Source organism: Lepidochelys olivacea (genome assembly GCF_965140295.1).
Source record: "Lepidochelys olivacea isolate rLepOli2 genome assembly, chromosome: 2".
Classification (NCBI taxonomy): Eukaryota; Metazoa; Chordata; order Testudines; family Cheloniidae; genus Lepidochelys; species Lepidochelys olivacea.
In genome coordinates this window covers 65406916-65428755 of record NC_140412.1, presented here as the reverse complement: position 1 = coordinate 65428755, position 21840 = coordinate 65406916, and the positions used below count along the sequence as shown (strand labels likewise).

The 21840-nt window shown below is 38.7% G+C and overlaps 1 protein-coding gene across 9 annotated transcripts in view; it reads right to left on the bottom strand.

Annotated features, from left to right (window-relative positions):
* The window catches only part of ASPH (aspartate beta-hydroxylase), a 203488-nt gene that overhangs the window by 86381 nt on the left and 95267 nt on the right, over positions 1-21840 (bottom strand). For 5 of the 9 annotated variants that reach the window (XM_084619332.1, XM_084619343.1, XM_084619340.1 and 2 more), the window contains 7 exons: positions 21794-21835; positions 21149-21193; positions 20649-20681; positions 19018-19062; positions 18863-18904; positions 17847-17897; positions 17037-17081 (listed from right to left, as the gene is read on the bottom strand). In XM_084619332.1, the coding sequence (XP_084475458.1) occupies positions 17037-17081; positions 17847-17897; positions 18863-18904; positions 19018-19062; positions 20649-20681; positions 21149-21193; positions 21794-21835 (303 nt within the window). Of the gene's footprint in view, positions 1-4968; positions 6822-17036; positions 17082-17846; positions 17898-18862; positions 18905-19017; positions 19063-20648; positions 20682-21148; positions 21194-21793; positions 21836-21840 lie in introns of those variants that run through there. The other 4 variants (XM_084619345.1, XM_084619338.1, XM_084619339.1 and 1 more) reach the window with 4 other exon arrangements.

The window sequence follows — 21840 nt, the reverse complement described above, 5'->3', positions numbered from 1 at the left end:
AGATTCTACCACCTCCCTAGGTAACGCATTCCAGTGTTTCACCACCCTCTTAGTGAAAAAGTTTTTCCTAATATCCAATCTAAACCTCCCCCACTGCAACTTGAGACCATTACTCCTCGTTCTGTCATCTGCTACCATTGAGAACAGTCTAGAGCCATCCTCTTTGGAACCCCCTTTCAGGTAGTTGAAAGCAGCTATCAAATCCCCCCTCATTCTTCTCTTCTGCAGGCTAAACAATCCCAGCTCCCTCAGCCTCTCCTCATAACTCATGTGTTCCAGTCCCCTAATCATTTTTGTTGCCCTTCGCTGGACTCTCTCCAATTTATCCACATCCTTCTTGAAGTGTGGGGCCCAAAACTGGACACAGTACTCCAGATGAGGCCTCACCAATGTCGAATAGAGGGGAACGATCACGTCCCTCGATCTGCTCGCTATGCCCCTACTTATACATCCCAAAATGCCATTGGCCTTCTTGGCAACAAGGGCACACTGCTGACTCATATCCAGCTTCTCGTCCACTGTCACCCCTAGGTCCTTTTCTGCAGAACTGCTGCCTAGCCATTCGGTCCCTAGTCTGTAGCTGTGCATTGGGTTCTTCCGTCCTAAGTGCAGGACCCTGCACTTATCCTTATTGAACCTCATCAGATTCCTTTTGGCCCAATCTTCCAATTGGTCTAGGTCCTTCTGTATCCTATCCCTCCCCTCCAGCGTATCTACCACTCCTCCCAGTTTAGTATCATCCGCAAATTTGCTGAGAGTGCAATCCACACCATCCTCCAGATCATTTATGAAGATATTGAATAAAACCGGCCCCAGGACCGACCCTTGGGGCACTCCACTTGATACCGGCTGCCAACTAGACATGGAGCCATTGATCACTACCCGTTGAGCCCGACAATTTAGCCAGCTTTCTACCCACCTTATAGTGCATTCATCCAGCCCATACTTCCTTAACTTGCTGACAAGAATACTATGGGAGACCGTGTCAAAAGCTTTGCTATGATCGGCAGCATGTAAAATCTTTACAGTTAACTATGGAGTGACTACTGCTACTTCAATATGCCTAGATTGCTAAATTCTCTGGATTTCCCTTAATATTGACTTGTGCCCTGTAATGTATTAACCAAGTTACAAAATAGTGAATTAAATAAACATGGTGGAGTGTCAGAATTATTTGCCTCCATAATTAAATATAAAAATCTTTAAACTACAAGTTATATTAATTAGAAATGGGAAAGGATTCATAGATTGATATATTCAAAAGCTACAGGCCCGCTTGGATAAGGAATACATTTACTCTGATTTATGATTGTACATGAACAAATGTAGTTGTCACCTGTTTGCATAATTATGCTATTTGCATGTGTAATTGTAATAAAAACTTTTTTTTCTAAGTCCATTTCAGTGTTTTCATGGAATGATATTTTAGAGAGACCTACAACCCTAGCTGACAGAGACAAACTGATACATCTGAGTTTTTGATTTCTATGATCGTGTGGAATTCACTGTCACTCAACTCCATCCACAGAGCATATGGCAGGACTGTGTAGTAAATCATGAAGTAGTGAACTATTTTAACTTCCCACTCCTCTCTATCCTTTCCCCCATCACCAACACACTCCACTCACCTCTGTAAGCTCTTCCCTTCTCCTGCCTTCCCTTACCATTCACAACTTATTTCTACAGGTTCTTTCCTCTCTCAGTAAAAAGTACGGTATATTCTCACCCAATTTTCCCTCTTCACTTCATCTCTAAGTTCACTAAATGTGCCATCTATAACTACTGCCTCAAGTTCCCCTTCTCTAGCTTCATTCTGAATTCTCTCTGATCTGGCTTCTGCCCTCTCAGCTGCTTTTGCTCTCAAAGACTCTAATTACCTTTTCTTGAGCAGTCCTTAGGGTGTCTCTTCCATCCTCATTCTTCCTGATCTTTTGAGCTACTTTTGACACTGATCGTACCCTCCTTTAATTTTGTATTCCCTTAGCTTTTGGTTCCCCATCTTACCTGGTTCTCTGCCTACTTCACTGAGCGTTCCCCTCTGCATCTTGATCAGTGAGTACTGCTGCCCTCACTACTTATGTCTAGGTGATCTTATCTGCACTCATGGTTTTAACTAACATCTCCATGGTAAAGACTTACAAATCTGATCTTTCTCCCTCCTGAAGAAGAGATCTGTGGTGCTAGAAAGTGTCTTTTTCATCAACAGGAGTTGGTCCAATAAAATATCTCACACATCTTGTCTCTCATATCCTGGGTCCAAAACACCTACAACAACACTGTAAACAACTGTCTTCCTCCAGTAGAGATTAGACGTCTCCGTGCAAGTGTCTTGCCAGGGTCTTAAACTTAGCAGGACCCAGACCAAGCTCCTTTCAAGCCCACCAACCCTTTCCCATGTTTTTCACCCTCATACAAAGCACCTCCATCCTCTGTCATTCTGTCTTATAACCTGAGTGTCATCATTCACTATGACCAACGTGCAAAAGTGAATGTTTCTGGAGCAATAGGAGGGTGTAGTTATTGAAAAATTACACTGCTGTGATTCTAATGCGAAACATCTGGGTAAACTTGCATTAAGCTGATTGTGATAACTAGAGCAGCTCTCAGCAGCCAGCAAGCAGCTGTGCAAATGTAAAGCAAAGTGCTCGCCCATGAAAAAAACAAAAAAAACCAACCAAAAAACACGTATTACCACGAAGAAACACATTTACTTTTCATGTAGCATTAAAAACAGTATTTTCAAAATTGAAAATATATTTTACATATTAGAAAAATGATCCGTTTCATGCTTAGATAATATGCAGCATCTTGCAGATACACATTAAACATACAACCATATATAATTAATACATACTATACCCATACACACATCAACTCTAATTAATATACTATTTATATGTTTGTGGTTACTTAGTTTTATTTTATATTTATACTCTTTTACAAATATCTAAATTATGTCGGTTTTATATAAAATTTTACAAAACATATGTTGCTGTAAATATATGATTTATATCTGCAGTATATCCCAGAATTTCCTATTTACAAGAGTTATATCATAACCACTAGCTCATCTCTGATTAGTGGGAATCATAGAATCACAGGACTGGAAGGGACCTCGAGAGGTCATCTAGTCCAGTCCCCTGCACTCATGTAGGACTAAATATTATCTACACCATACCCGACAGGTGTTTGTCCAACCTGCTCTTAAAAATCACCAAATGATGGAGATTCTACAACTTCCCTCAGGAATTTATTCCAGTGCTTAACCACCCTGACAATTAGGAAGTTTTTCCTAATGTCCAACCTAAACAGCTCTTGCTGCAATTTAATTCCATTTCTTCTTGTCCTATCGTCAGAGGTTAAGAACAACAATTTTTCTCCCTCCTCCTTGCAACAACCTTTTATGTACTTGAAACCTGTTATGTCCCCTCTCGGTCTTCTCTTTTCCAGACTAAACAAATCCAATTTTTTCAATCTCCCCTCATCTGTCATTTTTTCTAGACCTTTAATCATTTTTGTTGCTCTTTTCTGGACTCTCTCCAGTTTGTCCACATCTTTCCTGAAATGTGGTGCCCAGAACTGGACGCAATATTCTAGCTGAAGCCTTATCAGCATGGAGTAGAGCAGAAGAATTACTTCTTGTGTCTTGCTTACAACACTCCTACTAATACATCTCAGAATGATTGCTTTTTTTGCAACAGTGTTACACTGTTGACTCCTATTTAGCTTGTGATCCACTATGAGCCCCAGATCTCTTGCTACAGTACTCCTTCCTAGGCAGTCATTTCCCATTTTGTATGTGTGCAACTGATTGTTCCTTCCTAAGTGGAGTACTTTGCATTTGTCCTTATTGAATTTCATCCTATTTACTTCAGACCATTTCTCCAGTTTGTCCAGATAATTTTGAATTTTAATCTTCCAAAGCACTTGCAACCTTTCACAGCTTGGCATACTTTTTAACTATGTTCTCTATGCCATTATCTAAATCATCGATGAAGATATTGAACAGAACCGGAGCCAGAACTGATTCCTGCAGGACCCCACTCAATATGCTCTTCCAGCTTGACTGTGAAGCACTGCTAATTACTGACTCTCTGGAAACAGTTTTCCAACCAGTTATGCACCCACCTTATAGTAGTTCCATCTACATTGTATTTCCCTAATGTGCAGAGGCAACTGAAGTGCTAATGTATTTTCAACTTTAATATATTTTAGTTGTTAAACGGTGACCTATTTCATGATATTTATGTATTATTTTCCCAAACTGGTGTGTTTTCCAACACCACTGAAAAAGACAGCAGAGCGTAAGAATCCGTGGTCTCTTGAGGGCAGGCATGGAAAAGTACAGGGAAGGGTGGGGATGTGCCTTGCTTGGAACCCTTTGCCCAGCTACGTTCCAGTCTACATTAGGACACAGGATTGTCAGAGAATCAAGATGTACCAGACCTTTTAATGTCTGCTTTAAATGGTGTAGGCACCGCATCCACTTTACACTTCTAATTCAAAATATGGACCATGGGCACAATTTTCCTCCAGAAAATTTACACTAATGTGTAACCTTTTTGCCAGACACTGGTGTATTTCAGTGAGTAAAATGTCATTCCTTCCAAGTCACAAACTAAAAAAAATATATACCCCGGACCAAATTTTGGCCAACCACATAATTGGCTTTAGAACTGGACTGACAAGCTTCAAAAGCGGAGTAAACATGCAGCAACATTCTCGTAGATAATGTCCTCAACCCATTGCCATTGCCTCATCTCCCCTCCCCCACAACCAAAATAAAGATTATGTCCTGCTCAAATTTTGTCCTCCTTGTATATTAAATGTTGACAAAGAACTATATGAGGACAGATTGGTGATATTAATTAGTAGATGAGATAAGTAGGTACTGAAACACCTTTATTAACACAGATACCAGATTTCTGCACTTAAGAGTACAAAATAAAGACACCACCAAAGCAAAGATATTCTTCTGTGTTTTATTGCAGATAACATTAAAACAGAAGAAACACACTTTTTTCTTTTCTTTTTCTTTTTTTTAAAAGATCCCCTTGACCATTCCCAGCTTGGCACTCTTTTGTAAACAAGAAGCTCATAAAAAAAATCACATACTTAATTACAAAGTGTTTAAAATTTGATCACAGCATAACACATCCTCATAGTCCCATAATTCTGTAAACAGACTGTCATATTACACAAAAATGCAGTAAAGTTTATGTTCTTTTCTTTCACAAGTCTTAAATTTTACTTCCAAGCTCCCTACAAAATATGGCTTTGTAAAATGTATGGCTTTGCAATTCACAAACACTGAGAATTTTACACCAAGAAGAATGCCATACTCTGCCTCAACCCACATCACAGTTTAAGAAGATTATTGCTAACCAGACAAGTTTAAAGAAATCACTTTGGGGCATACTTTACCCTTGCTCTGCTCATGGAACTCAAAGTGAATTGGTGTCCTACACATTAAACAAGCACATATGTCCTTTCCTATGGGTGTATCAGAAAAATCTCAAAACAGTGTTAAAGAAACAAACAAAAAAAATCTCCCTGTCAACTAAAACACAACCTTCGTTATTTTACTGATACTTTAAAATATTTTAATCACAGCAACTATTCCTGAGCTGAAAAGGAACAACAAAAAGCCCAAGAATGAAAAGATGTCATCTCTACAGTTGTGGAACAGCAGCATGCAACAGGTAGACAACACATCAGCTTTATTAAAATTCTCAGTCACTCAAAATCTAAATTAAATGGAGTTGAGTCATTAAAACTGTTTTTATATTTACAGTATTCTTAAATTTTTAAACCTTATTTTTAGGTAAATATTATCTGACAAGGTCAGCTTTTAAAATTAAAAGCTGGGTATTTATGCAAATCTGTTTTATTTTTCCCTCTCTGAATAGTTTATTGAGTATCACAATACATAAATTACAGCTGTGATAGTCAGTGCTCTGGCCAATATAAAGTATGCCTTACTAAGCCCAAACTGATTCCAATTACATACCTATGTGTCGATATACACCCCGACTTCCTGCCAGGCTGTTTTAAAGTCTTCGGGTTCCTTAGTTTTAAAATCAAATAAGCATAAAGTAATGCGTTCAAATTTCAACATAAAGGATTATGGAAAAAGTAATTTAATAATCTGTCTATATACTGCTTAGAATTAGACATGTATGTTTTATAAACTGTAGAATTATTATAAATGATTTGAAGCTCATGTAGTGTAACTGTTGACATATCAGTGCAGACAGATACAAATCATAACTTCACAGCTCCATGTCTCATTAGTGTTTCCAATAAAAATGCAGTTAAGCTCATGTTACATTAGTAGTAACATTTTTTAAATTTATGATCACATTTGTACATTGTTTGCCCAATCTGTTCCCAATGTTTTCCTGTATGTACCTACAACAAAAATATATATATATATATATATTAAAATCTGAAAATTCAATTGATGCTCCATCATAAATAGAATATTAACAAATTTCTTGAATACCACATCTAAAATGAATGTCAAACATACAGCTGTCACAAACAGGGAAGAAAGAGAAATAAAACCAATGAATGCACTAAACTTGACAAAAAAGTTAGACAGGAATGTAAATTTAAACATCTAAACGTTAAAAAAAAGTGTAATAAAATGACAGTTGGCTAAAACCCATTTATAATATTTTAGTGTTCATTTCCCAAGATCCTGAACTGTTCAGTAATTACATCATGAGATCTAGTACAACCATCTGCTCCCCTTGTGTAGCGTATGGTTAGGGCTGGTCCTCCTGCTGTAGGAACAGTCTTTTTGAAGCTTTAAGTATCTGAAAAAATAAGGGGAAATCTAAATTAAAGGACCAACCAAAACACAATAAAAAAAAAAATCTACATGCTAAAAAAAATGCAACTTTGTGGCATTGTAGTTTATTTGGAGAAAGCTATAATTCCCAGGATCTATACTACTTTGCTATAGAAGATGGGGAGTACCAAATCTAAATACTAATCTGAAGAATAGATCTTTGAATTTAACTTGCAAAGGAAATTAGGGCCATGTCCAAATATAAAAAAGTTATATTTTTAAAAGTCAGTGACAGGTGGAAGGGAAGAAGGGACAGGGTACAAAGGAATTTCAACCACATGTTAAGCTGAATTTAAAGATGTAAAGCACACAACAACAAGATAAGAGAAAAAAATTGCAAGAATATCTGCAGTTTTAAGAATCAGAAAGCTGGGGGAAATTTGGCAAATGTGTAAATACAGAAAAACCTTAACTCTGTCACATTGAACCCTTCCCTCTATCCTTGCCACATTGAACCCTTCATGTAAGACGGATGTGTTTCTGGCAAGTATCACACTACAATAACTATTGACTTCTGACACACTGCATACCATGACTGTTTGGAGACCCTGAGAACTGGGTTACATCTTGGGCTGGTTTACAAACAAGTTTTGCACTGCTGTAATCATATCGGTCTAGAAACAGATATAGATAAAGTGATACAATTCCCTAGTGTGGGCACAATTATACCAGTATACAGGAGCTTATATTAGTATAGCTTATCCCCTAAATTTGAGAAATTGAGCAACAAGAGTGCCCATCCTTGCAAAGGCCTCACCACAGTGGTTTTAAACTGTTTATAAAAATTCCAAAATCTGAAATTTTTCAAGCCATTTTGGGGAAGGTGAATTGATAGGACCTTTGGTCTTAAATTCTTGATTATGGAGGATTTCTTGATGGACAGTCTAGAGTAACTTAGGTTGCACATATCTCCAGTGAATATTACTTACATCAGAATGTCAAATTTGGTACAATCTAATGCAGGTATATATTTTATTATCAATATTAAAAACAGAGTTTTTGCAGATTCTAAATCTGCTGAATCCTGCATGCGCGCGCAGGATAGATGGAATTACAACAACAAAGCTGTGGTTGTTTAGATTTCCTTAACTCACAATTAAAAAGCTTTTTTTTTTAAAAAGCAGAACTTCATTAATTTTATTGCCTTTAACTAAATGAAATGTGTTTATAATCTACCCCACAATTTACCTATACTGGGTCTTGAAGTTTCATGCATTTAAAAAAAAAAAAAGATTAGAAATGATTCTGTTTACCCTGATGTATCATTGGCTTTGACTGGCACAATGTATTCAAGTCTATCTGTGAAGTATTATTGTGCTGTAGTGCCTTGCTAGATTTTCCACTGGGCTTCCATTCTCCAAAATCCATAAGAAATACCTGTCTCAGAACTCCAATACACCCAAACCCTGTATTAAGCCCCTTCTCTCCTTTCCTAGTGTTCAGAGGCTTCCCACACCTAAACTCCTACACACGCACACCTCTGTTCCAGAGATCCCACACATAATGGGCCAGATCGTCAGCTGGTGCTAGTCGGTCAAGTTTAAATATGTGCAGCTCAACTGAAGTTCACATTGTGAGAATCTGGCCCTACATTTGCAAGCCACCCCTACTGACATTATAATATGCCTGTGAAACCTCCTGGATCTCTCAGTTTCCCCAAAAGCAGCTCAAATATATTAAATATTAATCAACCAAGCTTCCCAAAGACACTTAAAGGCACCAAGTGAATAGAGCATATTGAATTGAATGGCTACTTCTGTTGCACCAACTTAACAGAGTTTTAAATAAACAGAAGAAACTCACACTGAATAACTCTGATGAACTGAACTCCGGTGAAATTAAAGAAAAGATATAGTATAACACCAAAGAGGGTATGGTGAATTAATTTAAATCAAAAAATAGAAGTCCTTGATTTAAACTATTTTGGGAAGTTCTATGGCTTTTACTTTACAGGAAGTCAGACTAGATCAGTGGCCCCCAAACTGTTGGGCGTCTACCTAGGGGGTGCAACTGGACCCAGGCCAGCCCCTGTTGGGGAGCAGGGAGGATGTACCGCTCTTCTCCCAGCACTGGGGGGGGTGTGTGAATGACACATTCCCTTACTAGTAAGGGGTGGGGCACGGGAGGAAAAGCTTGGGCACCACTGGACTAGATAATCACACCCTTCTATGTAGTCTATGAAAAATAACGGATTTTAATCTTGTTTTGCATTTGTACTTTTTATTTTCCTAAAGGAAGTTTCCAACCAGTGAGAATCAACCTATTAAAACATGCTCATTCACAACTCAATATAGCCTTTGCACTAAATTTGGTACTTTTTGCTATTCAGAAGGTTACACTATATCTAATTATATAGCTTAACATACATCTGTGGCTAAGTCATTATGCAAGGTAACCTATTTCCCCTTGTTTTTTCCTACCCTCCCCCGCCTCCCCCAGACGTTCTTATTAAACCCTGGATTTGTGCTGGAAATGGCCCAACTTGATTACCATACACATTGTAAGGAGAGTACTTGTGGCACCTTAGAGACTAACCAATTTATTAGAGCATAAGCTTTCGTGAGCTACAGCTCACTTCATCAGAGCTTATGCTCTAATAAATTGGTTAGTCTCTAAGGTGCGACAAGTACTCCTTTTCTTTTTGCGACGACAGACTAACACGGCTGTTACTCTGAAACCTGTCATTGTAAGGAGAGTGATCACTTTAGATAAGCTATTACCAGCAGGAGAGTGGGGTGGGGGGAGAGAAAACCTTTTGTAGTGGTAAATACCCATTTTTTCATGCTTTGTGTGTATAAAAAGATCTTCTATACTTTCCACAGTATGCATCCGATGAAGTGAGCTGTAGCTCACGAAAGCTTATGCTCAAATAAATTGGTTAGTCTCTAAGGTGCCACAAGTACTCCTATACATCTGTTCAGAGTCTTAATTTACATTTTTGATGTTAGAAATGGTGAATTTTTTATTTCCTAGATGACTGTTTACTCATTATTTGTGTCAAATTCTATTTGAATGGAAATTGGCATTTAAAAGAGTTTTTTATTAGTTAAACAAAACTACCAGTACCTTAAATATGCCGGATACAAAAGTAAATGCTTTTATCAAAACATATTTTGAATTTTAAACTACTTGATTTATTAAACAAAGGAAGTATCTGTATTTAGTGAAGTGAACTGGTTATTTCTGGTCACCAAGTCCTTCCCAATTTTAGAACTAGTAGATCTTATCCTTTTACACCTAGATTTTATTCATCAATTGGAAGAGGAAAACAAGCTTTCCTGCTTTTTCAACTCCCAATTAGTTTCTTAACTTTCAATGAACTAGGCACAGAACTGTACTGAACAACTGAATAAAATGAAATGAAAATAATAATCTCTGTGCACCTGCAGAAGAGGCTACTGCTGTCAAAAAGTGGCTTAGCACTTCAACAAACTCTGGTTCCAGTGACTTCCACCAATTCAGTGGTCTGACTAAAACTGCAGCAGCAAACATGTACTGGTTAATAATATTTATTTAAGTAATTTTAATAGATATAAGTATCAGGAGGTAGCTGTGATAGTCTGTATCCACAAAAACAACAAGGAGTCCTGTGGCACCTTAAAGACTAACAGTTAATTCCTCATTGTTTTAATAGATTATAGTAAGTTTAGGCCTTAACACTGGATGTCATAATTTCAAATGTACATATGTTTAAAAAATATTTTAAATTCAAATATTTAATTTAAATGTATCGTCATTTTTTTAAAAAATGATTTTTACCCATCTGAAAGAGAGGGAACACTCAATCACCCAAAATGTCTTTTCAGTCAGGACTGTTTGATAAGTGTGAATTTTATATTCTGGAGGATAGGGGGGATATAACAAGAATGTCTCCTGTGTGAAAGCAGCCAGTAAATTCTGAGACCTAAAAGTATCAGAACCATCTATATTTGAACAAACGTTACATACCCAGTTAGCAATTTATAAAAAGATTATCCTCCTCTCTCCAAAATGACAACTGAGTAGAGAAAATGCTCACAGAACTCCATCAAAAACAAGGGATGGGGGAAATGGAAGGCTAGGGTGCTTGAAACACAAGGAAAAAGCCACTACCTAAAGGGGGGGACTAGATGGCAGACACAGCTGGATGCAAGCTAGCTATCGCTTGGTTTGGTGATAATGAGGTGCATGTAACAGCTGTGGAAAACCAGCTGTGTTAGGAGGAGGGGTGAAAGAGAATAATCCCAAATCAGGAGCTAGGGGAAACTCTTTCCTTCCCCATCATGCATATCACAAGTTACACTACCAAGTGCCAGCAGTAACCTAAATGTTCCATTTAACAGTCCTACTTCACCAATTCTGAAATGGCAGAATAGGTACTGTGTAGCTTCCTCTCTTTCATGTGATGTCATTTTTCATACACCCACTATATGCACTTCCCCTGCATCGATAGCAAAATCCATTTCTGCCCATGTATGCAGACATTTAGGCAAGACACACATTTTACACTTACTTCTCCCCCTTACATCTTCACCTTTACTTTTTTAAAATTAATTGTAGACTTGTAGCCTACACACTGACATAAAACTAAGTTTTAAAATCATATAATCATAGAATATCAGGGTTGGAAGGGACCTCAGGAGGTCATCTAGTCCAACCCCCTGCTCAAAGCAGGACCGATCCCCAATTAAATCATCCCAGCCAGGGCTTTGTCAAGCCTGACCTTAAAAACCTCTAAGGAAGGAGATTCCACCACCTCCTTAGGTAACGCATTCCAGTGTTTCACCACCCTCCTAGTGAAAAAGTTTTTCCTAATATTCAACCTAAATCTCCCCCACTGCAACTTGAGACCATTACTCCTTGTTCTGTCATCTGCTATCACTGAAAACAGTCTAGAGCCATCCTCTTTGGAACCCCCTTTCAGATAGTTGAAAGCACCTATCAAATCTCCCCTCATTCTTCTCTTCCGTAGACTAAACATCCCCAGTTCCCTCAGCCTCTCCTCATAACTCATGTGTTCCAGTCCCCTAATCATTTTTGTTGCCCTCTGCTGGACTCTTTCCAATTTTTCCACATCCTTCTTGTAGTGTGGGGCTCAAAACTGGACACAGTACTCCAGATGGGGCCTCATCAGTGTCCAATAGAGGGGAACGATCACGTCCCTCGATCTGCTGGCAATGCCCCTACTTATACATCCCAAAATGCCATTGGCCTTCTTGGCAACAAGGGTACACTATTGACTCATATCCAGCTTCTCATCCACTATAACCCCTAGGTCCTTTTCTGCAGAACTGTTGCTGAGCCATTCAGTCCCTAGTCTGTAGCGGTGCATTGGATTCTTCCATCCTAAGTGCAGGACTCACAATATTTACAATATATATTTTCTTAAAAAGAATTGTGCAATTAGATCAAGATTTTCCACACTTACCAGAGTTTCTCATCTGAGCAAGGTAAAAAACTTAATGGTTTTCTTACACACTGTATGTATAAACAGTGTAGCCGGTTTCTTTTTGTTGAGTGGGTCATTTTATTTTGAATAGTCAGATAGTATATTTAGTAATTAGCACTGAATTTGTTAATTTAACAAGCTCTAGTTTATTCCAAGTCCTAAGGAGAAAGAAAAATATATTCTCTTCCCCCTACATTTCCCAGAGTTTCCCAGAAGAGGAGCAACATCCACCAGAAGGCCAGTCTCACAGTTTGAGAAGGGCTGTATTAAATGTAAAAACAACATACAGTGGAAGGATAACCCTAAAATCACCAGCAAGGGAGCTATGAGAAATCTGCAGTAATTAAACAATGGGACCTTTTTACTTGTACCATATGAGATTTCTAAAACTCCACATGCAAATCAATTTACGCTTGATTAGAGGCTGGTAAATGTCTTTTACTCTCTCATCTGAGCTACCCTTCATACTTCAGTTACTGTAATGAATACAAATATAAAAGAGGCAAACAATATAGAGTTGAAGTTCTGTCCCCCTTAGGTACTAAAACACGTTTGCTATGCTAAACTAAATTATTTGTTAATACTGGCAAAAGAAAGTTACATATCTTCATATTTTAAGGGACAGACTGAGAAAGTTACCTTAAAAAAAAAAGGGGTACTTACTGTGACCAAACACACAGTCAAACTGTGTTAGCTACTGGCATTTTCTGTATTGGTAGTGTAACACCAACAGACCCCAGTCATCAGCAGTCGGGATCGAACCGGGACCCCTGGAACTTAGTGCATGAGCCTCTACCGCATGAACTAAAAGCCAACTGGCTGTTAGCTAAGGCTGTAGAGCAGACTCATTAATCTCTTTCTGTGGTCTCAGTGCCACTAGATAGGACAGAGCACCACACCCAGTAGGTGTGGGGGTTACATACATCCCCTAGCTGAGGAAGCACACCCCGAGCTTCAGACACTTCCCAGTTGAAATCCCAGACAAGCCCCCACTTGAACACTGATAGACCCTGGTCGGCGGCGGGTGAGATTGAATTTGGGACCTCTGGAACTTAGTGCATGAGCCAAAAGCCAACTGGCTGTTGGCTAAGGCTGTAGAGCACTCTCTCCCTCTCTCTCAGAACACCACACCCAGGAGGTGTGTGGGTTACAGTAGCAAGGCACAATTTCTCCAGACAGGGATTCACCAGACCCCTCCCACACACACACACACACACACTACCATGCTGGTAGAAACTCATGTCATAGACTACCTCTGAGTCAGTCTCTACATGGTTTATGAAAATCTGTAACAGCCTTGAAGGCTCTCTTTACACCAGAACACAGTAAACAATTAGGGCCCAGTTCTGCCACATGATCCATTCACGCTTCCATTAACAGTGGTAGGGATTACATAGTTACACATGTGGAAAGATAGGAGAATCAGACGCTCGTATTTAACATATGCCAAATTACTCTGAGCAAATATTGGAAACATTCACTGACACATGATTATGAGGCAAAAATCACATCAGAAGAAATCCTAAATTACAGCAATGGCATCTACCAAAACATTTTGAATTGATGATTGGAATTTGAATTAAGCATCAAAACAGTATGCAAATCACACAATAGGGTGATGTTACTACATTGTGTACCAGTCTGAAGAACATTATGCAAGTAGGATAATTCTCTAATTTGAAAATTGTGGGACTAGTTGCACCAGAGCCATAAAATGTTAGCTTCTTCATTATGTGTACTACCATATGGTATTGCATTTGTACTGAAGTCGGAAGCAGTAACATTTCCATGGAACAAATAAGCCTTGATAACAAGTATCTTTCCTTGGACTAAGGTTGTAGCCTCAAAACAAAAACATACCAAATCTGGATACTATCTTTACTGAATTTACTACTGTCAAAGATATCTATCAGCCATACCTTATTTAGTTTATAAACTTTTTCTAAAACAGCTATTGTTAAACAATTAACTAAATTGCATTTTTAGATAAATCTCATATCCATGTTCATATCGTGTCATAAGCAGTGGAATGTACCATGCCAGGATTAACAATACATTTGTTGGATAAACCTCATAGCCAATATGGAATTATGTACTACTACAAACATTTTAGATTCCCTCAGTCAAGGTTCATTATGTAATTTAGCATACTAACCACTTCACAACTGAGATTTGGAAAAAGCCATAACGTGGGGTTCTTGGATCTTTCACTACCACAGGCACTCCTGCATTGACCAAAAGTCAAACAAATGCAGGTATCTTGTATAGTAGGCGACAATTTTACCACTGAACCACCTGTTTACTGGATGATAACTGAATAGGATTTCATTGCAATTAAAAATACAGATGATTCAATCAAAAGTAGTATAGTGAAAACTTTAACCAGAAATATAGCCTGCACATGAAATATCCGAGATACCAGGTAGTATGTAAGATACACAAAAGTTTGAGGATGAAGAATTAACTGAAAGAGGAATGAGAACAAGACTAAACAATAGACTAACTCATCCAAAATCTCTCCATAGCACTTTTTGAAAACTGAACAAGGATGAGTGTATCTTAGTCTTGTACCAGGAAATAAACCCAGACAATATTTTGCACTTGAAGACAAACAAAAAGTTGACAAATTCTAAATGATACAAATTGAAGAGTATGTGACTAAAACTCTATTAGATTGATCAAAGACTAAAGAAACAGACTTGCACCCAGAAGAGACAGGAAACATGACAAAAAAATAAATAAAGACAGTGAATCAGATGTTCATCTCTGCTGCAGCCCCTTTATGCCAGATGAAAGAGCTGGAGTGGTCTAATAGACCTTAAAAGTTCTGAACCATGCCAGAGACAGATTCCTACAGCACAGGTACAGCGGAGGACATCCATAAGGCTGCCTTTCAAGGATGCCTGGCAACCTCTAGTGAAGGGGGTATTCCAGGGCATGGCTAGGGATGGAGCCACAACACAGTACTTCAGAGATTCTGGGAAGCCCAGGGAGGGTGCCATACATTAGATGGCCCTCTAACCAAAAGGCTGACTAAAATTATGCTGGGGACCCCCAGAGTGGCCCAGTCGGATGGGCACATTTGATCTCCCTCTGGACTGCAAGGTCTATCCATCGGCTCATGTGAAATTCTGCACTGTACTTCTTACAACTTGTCTGCTCTGTTTTAAAAGAAAAACTGGCAATGTTTGATGTTGAACTCTGAAAGCAGGACCCAAGGAAAGCGTGTGCATGGGGCTCAATTTATTGGATAGTGACAAAGGAACAAAACCATGTATCTATCTGTAGAATTAAATCTCAAAAGGTACTAAGTTCTGAACATCTGGAGTCTGACAAACATTATGCATCACTCTGTTCATTTAGATAATGAATGGAGGAACTGGAAGTACTGTGGCGGTCTGGTAAACTGATGACTAAGACAAAAACACTCAAAGTAGCATGTCATAAAACAGGGGTGAGCAAACTACAGCCCGTGGGCCGCATCTGGCCTGCCAGCCGCATCCAGCCCCCGAGCTCCTGCTGGAGAGTGCAGTCTGGGGCTTGCCCCACTCTGGCACTCCAGATGGGGAGCAGGGTCAGAGGCCGCTCTGCACGGCTCCTGGAAGCAGCAGCATGTCCTGCCTCCAGCTCCTGTGCATAGGGGCAGACGGGGGTTCCACTCCGCACGCCGCCCCCACAGCTCCCATTGGCCAGGAACTACGGCCAATGGGAGCTGCAGGGTGGCACCTGCGGACGGGGCAGCACACAGCAGAGCCTCCTGGCCGTACTTCCATGTAGGCACTGGAGGGCGAACATGTCACTGCTTCCAGGAGATGCTTGAGGTAAGCACTGCCCAGAGGCTGCACCCCCGAGCCACCCCCACCCATGCCCCAACCTGCTACACCATCCCTGATCCCCCTCCCACACTCCAAACCCCTCAATCCAAGCCTGGAGCACCCTCCGGCACCCCAAACCTCTGGAGCGCCCTCCAGCACCCTGATCCGCCTCCTGCCCTCCAAATCCCTCAGTCCAAGCCTGCACCCTCAACTGGAGCCCTCAACCCCCCTGCCCCAGCCCATATCCCCCCTCCTGCCATCTGAACCCCTCAATCCCAGCCCGGAGCACCCTCCTACACTCCAAACCCCTCATCCCTAGCCCCACCCCAGAGCCTTCACCCCTCCCCTCCGCACCTCACCACCCTGCCCCAGCCTGGAGCCCCCCTTCCACACCCTGAACTCCTCATTTCTGGCCCTACCCCAGAGCCTGCACCTCCAGCCAGAGCCCTCACCCACCCCCACATCCCAACTTCTGAGCATTCATGACCCACCATACAATTTCTATGCCAAGATGTGGCCCTTGAACCAAAAAGTTTGCCCATCCCGTCATAAAAAGTCTTCCTCTCAGACCAGTACCTAAAATTACACTAAAGAATGCATTGCTTTCTTCAGATACACACATTTTTATTTTTACCTCTTCATCTATTGGACAGTCTGTTTTTATTTTGGCAATTTTTTTTCTTATTCATTTAAAATTTGAATTAAAAATAATTGGAATAGTATTCTGAAGTTACTTCCTGTTAACTCAATAATAAATGGTCCAAGGGTGTACTCACACCAAGATAAGACTATTACTTCAGAAAGTGAAAGCAAATTCAAGTAATAATATTTGAGCACCTATACTTTTCTCTCTCTCACACACACACAAATTTCTTCCTAAATTTCACTACTGTGAAGGGTTTAATCTTATTAAAGATAACTCTAAAAATTAACTTACCCACTAGATCATCATTTGAGTAATTCTCTGCTTCAACAGGAACTTCTGTAAATCAAATTTTGCAGCAATTACATATAATGTGTCTGTTTTCAAAACTGTTAAATAATCCTGTTTGGGTCATTTTACTAGGAACTATTTCATTAACACATGCTACTCTTTCAAAATAACTTTCTGAACAGATTATTTTTAGAGCGTGTAGGGAAAAGGGGGCTTTTGCTAGGGGTCTGTAATGGGGACACTGGGCCCATTACACACACCTTTTGAAATGTGCGTGTACACTTTTTCAGCATGTATGCTTTTTACTTTATTTACACACATTTAAATTTAAAATTGTATTACTGTATTTTATTGCCAAAAGCTGGGACTGGACGATAGGGAATGGATCACTCAATTGCCCTGTTCTATTCATTCCCTCTGAAGCATCTGGCATAGGCCACTGTACGAAGACAGGATACTGGGCCAGATGGATCAGTGGTCTGACCAAGTATGACTATTCTTATGTCCTTTTGTATTTAAAGCCAAAAATATATACCTCATCACTCAGCCTCACTGTTTGATAACATTTATTACAGCAAAGGTGTTATTACAAAAATGACCACACTAAAAGCTTCAAAAATAGTATGCACTTTAACACTGTTAACCTTTGCAGAACAAATCTGGAAACAGAAAAAAGAATTTAGTTCATAACTTCCTAATTACAGGACAGGATTCCATTTCACAGCAGTCACAGTTCTTGAGTTTCATAATAGAAATATTTGCTAAAAACAATTAGGAGTTCAGAGATGTATTGAGAAGAGTTACTACACAAACCTGTTTCCTGAGGTTCAACAGCAACAGTGTCTTCTGTATGTTCTTTTTCCTCTGTTACAAAGAAAATTAAGGTGTATGATACATTTACAGTATTGTGTGCATGAGTTTGCTTATCAGACTAACTGCAGACTCAACAGATGGGTACGGATGTGACACTAGATATTACTTATTAAAATCTGTTATGTGCAATAGTTTTTAATGCCTCTTCACTACTATAAGTATCTCATTTTCAGTAAAACTGCTATGTATTAAAAGTTGAAATAATTGTAATATGAAATACCAACAGTAATATACACTTTCAGTTAGTTGTATTAGAGCAAGGTTTTTTAAGTTCATTAAACTAAAACATTTTCATAAGAAAAAAAACTACATTAATATAAGATCAAATCCTGTAGGCATTACTCAGGAAAAACTCCCATCTAGTTCACTGGAAGCACTGACTGAGCAAAGACAGAGTAAGGCTTGTAAGATTTTTCTCACAGTGAGCTGACATATTAAGTTGCTTTTGTATTAAGTTCGGCCCAACAAGAAAGTAGCTAGCAACACCAAAGCCACAAATTTAAAGGTTTTCAAAACTTAAATCTTTTCAAATAGTCGTCAAAATAAAGAGAGAAGATTGGGGAGGTAATATCTTTTACTGGACCAACTTAAAGCTTCTCTGTCTCTCACCAACAGACGTTGGCCCAATAAAAGATATTACCTCACCCAACTTGTGTCTCTAATATTCTGGGACCAACATGGCGACAACAACACTGCATTCAGAATTAAGAGTCCATACATTCAATTTTTTAAATCAAATGCAAATACTTTCTGCAAGTAATTAAAACTTTTATTTAACAGTTGATGTGTCAGTGGGCAAAATTAACATTTTCTATTGGGAGATCTAAAACCTCAATATTTCTTGTAATCCAGTGTAGGAAACATTAATTAATTATATCCCTTTGTTTTACATTTAACTGACAGATATGGCAATTTGAATATGAAAATAAATACTTTTACAAAACAAATATTCATACCTGATTGCTTTTTATTAATTTCCACGTCCTCAGGAATTTCACCTAGAGTTCAAGGTTTACAAAAATAAAACAAAAAAAATTAGCTGTTTTAGGGTCAAATACTTCAAAAAAATGCATATAGCAGACATTTAAGATTATACTTAGAAAACATATACCTGGCTCTGTATCTTCATTTTCTGGTTCTGGAAGCGCCCCTGCAGCTAAGAAGACAGAATATTTGTAGCAATACCTAAAGTAAGTTCTACACTTTAGAAACTTTCCACAAAACAAAGCAAAGGCTAATTTCTAAGGCTCATATTACCCCTCCCATGGAAAACCTCACAGGAAGAGAACTGAGATAAGGAAAATTCTGTGAAGTTTGTGTCCGATTCCCAAGCAAGCACCTCAACCAGTGGACCATCCATCCTCTAAGCGTGCGTTCCAGATGAAAAAATTTAAGTCAATTTCAAATAAGAAAATGTCAAAATGTTAGAAGTTTCCCAAAACCATTAGTAACAACTGTGTTGTATAGAAACTGTACTACATGGCAGAGTTAACATTGCTATAGGAGCCAACACTTTTTGATTTCCTGACTTATGTGTTTGATTTTTCAATTTTAGCTGCACTAAAGTTAGTGGACATGTTTACTAAGACAAACTAAGGCTCAATTTATACTTTACCAGCGAATGCCAGAGAGCAGGAGCATGATGAAAGTTGCCAGGGTTCATGGATTAGTGGGACTTGAAATATTTCACATACTGTGGTGGGGAATATTGGTCTTTTGTTGTGGAACTTTTGTAATAAATTAACCCTGCAAAGGGCTATTTACATGTGGACAATATGTATGGAGTTATTAGGGACTCTGGGAGAAAGGGGAAATTGAGGCAGACAGGTCTATCATACTGTGACCTGCAACTGGAGAACACCCCAGGCAGGAGCCATCTTATCAAATATGGTGGAGAATGGGGGAGGATGATGGGCCTTTCGGAAGAGGGGGAACAGCCAGTGCATGGAAGAGGGAAATCGAGGCAGGGGGATTGCAGGGCCACCCTGAGGCGGGGGCAGGTGGTGGTCACCCTTTGACACACAGAGACTATTTGCACCAGTCGAGCTTAGTCTTACTTGAACCAGGTATGCGGCACCAGTGAAAATTGTGACTTACTGTACATCATTTTATCTTTTCTACCCCTGGAGGCTTGATTGGTTCAGCTACTCTAGTCACTGCCCATCAATAGCTGAATTCAGGGGAAACCCTCATGACAGACAAAGCCTAAGGCCCCAATTCTGCAAACAGATACTCCGATGAGCAACTTTAGGCATGCGAGTAAGTCCTATTGGAGTGAACTGGTCTGTTCCTGCAAGGCTCTGAGTACTTTCTGTTTCCATTGCTTACACAGGAGTTAAAGAAACAACATGCAGAAGCAGAACCTAATTTAGTCAAGTCCAAAGATACTGAAGAAACTGAAGTATAAAAAGGTTAAGGAACAACAAAACCACAAATAGATTTGGACAACCGTGGAGTTCAGATACCACATTCAGTTTCTGAGATTCACAAGAGGCAGTAAGCAGTAAAAATATTAATAAACATTTTGTTATAACCTGGGGGGAAAGAAAACCTGCTTTTATATTTTTTTAAATTTTACACTCCAAAGGAAATTAGCTGTTTAAAACTACTGTATGCAACAGGAAAAATCTCAGTCAAGTACATGTTTTAACAAGTGTCTTAAAGTTGTATTAAGATAGAGTAACTTTAGAAAAATAAACTTTAAGCCCTCCTTTCAGAGAGATGAGAACAGCTTATACTCACTTTCATCTTCCTTTTCAGCATCAGCAGCTGGTTCTGTTGGGAACAACATTTCTTAGCTTCAAACTTATTCTTTTGGGCCAACATCATTGCTAAGCGTCAAGAGAACATTTATAAAATGTGAAATGCCTAAAAAAAGGTTCTTTTAAGGAAGGAATAATGTTCTACAATATTAAGAAATTTCTAATTACTCTATAAAAATGGAAACAAGTACATGATTTTGTTGAAAGATAACCACAAACAAATCATCATCTAGAACAGGCTTGCATTACCCAGAACAGTAGACTTCGTCTACCACAGTGGGGCTTAATTTAAATCATGCTTCGTTTTAAGGAGGCTAAAATTCCTGACAAGGACTGAGAAAGTGACCATGCCAATATGATATGGGCCCCAATTTTCATAACATTTAGGAACCTTCTGTGTATGAAATCCTAAAAATAATACACAAACATTGTTGCATAATTAATGTAATGTAAACAACTAACAAATGTATTTATTTTCACCTTGTATGCTTTCTTCGTAGTAGTCTTCATTTAGAGGCTCTTTACCTGAAATGGGGATACATTCAAATGATACATGAGAACAACATTCTTTAAAATTACCTTTACTAAACAAATGCAGAATTCATAAGCAAGATGTTATTTACAATCTAATTTACAAGGGGATGCTAGCTTGAAATCCTGTCAATTTCAATGTGTTAAAAGTAGTTTCAGATATTACACGTCCTGGAATCTCCCTGCCAAATTTCATAGATTCAAAAATCACATTTTCCTACTTTTTAAAATGGTTCTCTTTCTCCCACTCTACACAAATAGGGGGAAACAATTGATTAGGCAGGCAGAACAGTGAAGCTACCTATATACAGGTTCTTGTAAATGCACCAAAAACAATTTTTTGATACAAAGAGAAAAATTAACTACTCTCTCTAATCTTTCACCTATAGCAACTTTAGATGTTACTTGAAAAATAATAAATTTTTCAGATAGGGAATTTTAAGTTACCTGTGCAGCAGTTAAAAAAAAAAAAAAAATCAATCAATCTCCTTTGCCTCTTGCAGAAATAGGGTGGCAGTTGGGGTTGTTTTCTCTTTATTTTGATGTTGAGGAGATTTACTTATATTTAAAGGTTACTATCCCAAAGTAGTTTACCTGCAGTTTCTTCTGTTTTTCCAGTCTCCAATTCTGCATACACTAAG